At 49.4% G+C, this 2,929-nt stretch overlaps 1 protein-coding gene across 2 annotated transcripts in view; it reads left to right on the top strand.

Moving 5' to 3' along the window:
- The window catches only part of TMX1 (thioredoxin related transmembrane protein 1), a 12,523-nt gene that overhangs the window by 5,604 nt on the left and 3,990 nt on the right, over positions 1–2,929 (top strand). For both annotated transcript variants that reach the window (XM_019518353.1, XM_019518354.1), the window contains exons 2-3: positions 575–690; positions 1,917–1,962. In XM_019518353.1, coding sequence (XP_019373898.1) covers positions 575–690; positions 1,917–1,962 — 162 coding nt within the window. The remainder of the gene's footprint in view (positions 1–574; positions 691–1,916; positions 1,963–2,929) is intronic.

Here is a 2,929-nt window from a genome sequence, read left to right as displayed (position 1 = left end):
CTCCCCTCGGGGCACTTCTCCTCCCCCCTTTATAGGGTGCCCCACCCCTCTCCTCCAGGCACTCCTTCCCCAGCTCCTGCCCCCTGTGGCGGCTCCTCCCCCTACCAGGTCTCCCTGTGGTGGGGGAGAGTCCTGCCTGGGCCTGGTTCCTTACCTCCGGCACTGCAGGCAGTGTTCTCGCCACCCCCCCCACACTCCCTCCAGGAGCAGCCATTGCTTTATCTCATGCCTGCTCTCTCTTCCTCTGCCCATCACCTCCTGGGGATCCTCCATTTCTTTTCCCTTTCCTCACGTTTCATCCCCTGGTACCTTGGGCTTGCAACTCCTCTTTTCAGCTCATGTGAGGAGTGGGTTTGGGGCTCTGGGAAGGGTTACGGTGGGGCCGGGACAGCGCTTCCGATCCCTGATCGGATCGTTCATTTGTCACACATGGGGGAAAGGTTACGACTGAAGGGTAACCCTGCAGCAAGGAGTGGTGTTGAATCGTGGCGCAAATCCCTCCCTGGACTGTGGCACACGTGGGCGTGCCGCACACGGGCTTTTCCCCCTCCTTGAAATGGGCACTGTTTTCCAGTTATGCACCGTGGTGTCCTGCCTGCCAGAGCCTGCAGCCGGAGTGGGAGAAGTTTGCAGAATGGGGGGAAGATCTGGAGGTTAACATTGCGAAGGTGGATGTGACGGAAGAGCCAGGTAATCCTGTAATGATGTGTTGTACACAAAGAATACAATAAACTAGTGCCTTCAGGTACTCGTTTTCCTTGTTTCCTTTCCGGTGATGCTCTAAGCCAGTTTCTGAATAAATCTGTTATCAACAGGAATCCTGGTTTTCCCTGATTAAAAAAAGTAATCCAGAAGCCACATTTTTCTGTGATCGATCAAAATGAAACCCCTCCCTCTCCTTCTCCCTTACTCTATCTACCTATCTATCTATATAATAAGAGCCTGTGCCACCTACCTCTCTCTGCTCCCCCCCCATGTCCAGCCACAAACCCCTGTGCCTCAGGTAACCAGCATTTTTAGATTACCAGCACACCCCATTCCCCACTCAAGCCAGAAAACAGGGCTTTTACTGTATCTATAGATATAGATCTGTATCTATATGTTAGTAATATTTCATTTTAATCGCAGAAAAATGTGGGTTTGGGGTTACTTCTTTCAAACCAAAAATTGGGGATTTTTTTTAATCAGAAAACCAGGAACCCTGGCTATCAATTAAAAAAAGAAAGACGATAGAAATTATTCAAATGTAATTTTTGTAACGGTGCTGAGAATGTTACTATTTATTAGCTCTGCTAGCGTGAGGGATTTTCAAGAATGTTTTAGTTGAAGGTACACTGCTGTTAAATCCCTGTATTGCTTTTGAAAATATCATCCTGTTTGTATTGCAGTAGTCTCTGGATGTCTCAACCAAGGTGGGGTCCTTTTGCAGTTGTGCACAGTTAATATGTTCACAGGGTGTGCGATCACCCCAACTTATGGCACATTAACAGAGCGAACCTGCTACAAAGAAGTTTTGCATATAATGGTGACCCCAGGCTCCACACAGTCTGTCAGAAATGGGGTCAGAGATGTGTCCCTGGTGGCAGGCTCTGTGTGCTAGCAGCTGTGATGACCAGTCCCAACAATTGTGTATCCTGCTGTGCACACGTCAAGAACTGCAGTAATTGGGATCAGAGATCATGCCTTTAAATGACTGACTGACAGGGGCTTCCCTGTCCTGGGTTATGTCTGTTAGATAGTGTTCAGTATTTCAAAGTGTATGTGCCAGTCTGCGTTTGATCCCAATAGCAGTTATGCTTGTGAACCACTGTTTTGCATTTTTCAGTCAAGATCCATGGTACAGTAATTCTGCTGCTGATCTCTTTGTGCATCAACGTGCTCTAACCCTTTTAAAAAGTTACTTTTCTCTCTTCCAGGACTAAGTGGGCGGTTTATCATAACAGCACTGCCAACCATCTACCAGTATGTATCACAGTTCTATAATAACAGAGCAAAATGCATGGATTTTTCTTGGGGAAAAATGTTTCTACATCTTTAGTTTTATTGGTGTGGTCTGGTTGGTGTTCAGGATGGAAGAGGATGTTCAACATCTTTGTAAGATTAATGCTACTTTTATTTTAAAGCTACAGGGAATTGGTATCCTCAAGCCTAGGGCTAGGCAACACCTGGCATGCATGTGGCCCACGAAAGCATTTTGTTTGGCGCACATGCCTTGGGGAAGAGGCTGGGGCTGTGCTGTCCTAACAAGGATTGGGCCCTTCAGGAGCCCCACTGTCTGCCCCAGCACACCAACATCTTACATGCCCAAAAATGTTGCCAACCCCTGCTCTTGTCCATCTTTCTGCATAGCTTGGGTCTTAGAATTAGGCTGTGCAAAGAGGGAGGTATTCAGTATGGATTCGGCTGATTTGGAGGACAGTGATTTGATTTGGATCACTGTCCTGAATCAATTCTGAAGCTGATTTGGTGCTCATTTGGAGAGATTCGGTGATTCGGATCCACCAGGGAGAGGCAGGCACAGCTGGGTGGCTGCAGGTTCTCCTGCGGCTTCTCTGGCTGTGCCTGCCTCTCCCTGGGTGGGGGGAGCCGCAGAAGAAGCCCCTATGGCTGCCCTGCCTGGCCTCATCCCCCACTCAGCACCAGCCTCCTGGCACTTGGGGCGGGGAGGGGGAAATGAACCCTGTGCTCACCAGCTGTAGTGGGGGCTGTGGAACCTCCTGGCAGAGCCCCCCTGCGCAGCCCCTGCTCTCCGACTGCCCACCCCAATAGCCCCCTGCCTGGCCCCAGCAGTCTGGGAATCAAAAAAAACCCCAACAAAACCGTACTCGCCAGCAGCAGCAGTGGCTTTGGGGGCTCTGGGGCCATATGGCAGAGCCTACCCAGTCCCAACATCCTGGTGACTTTAAAAAAAAAAAAAAAAAAAAAAACC

This window comes from Gavialis gangeticus, unplaced genomic scaffold (assembly GCF_001723915.1).
Source record: "Gavialis gangeticus isolate Ggan-Ray unplaced genomic scaffold, GavGan_comp1, whole genome shotgun sequence".
NCBI classification, from domain to species: Eukaryota; Metazoa; Chordata; order Crocodylia; family Gavialidae; genus Gavialis; species Gavialis gangeticus.
This window is presented reverse-complemented; position numbering and strand designations above follow the sequence as displayed.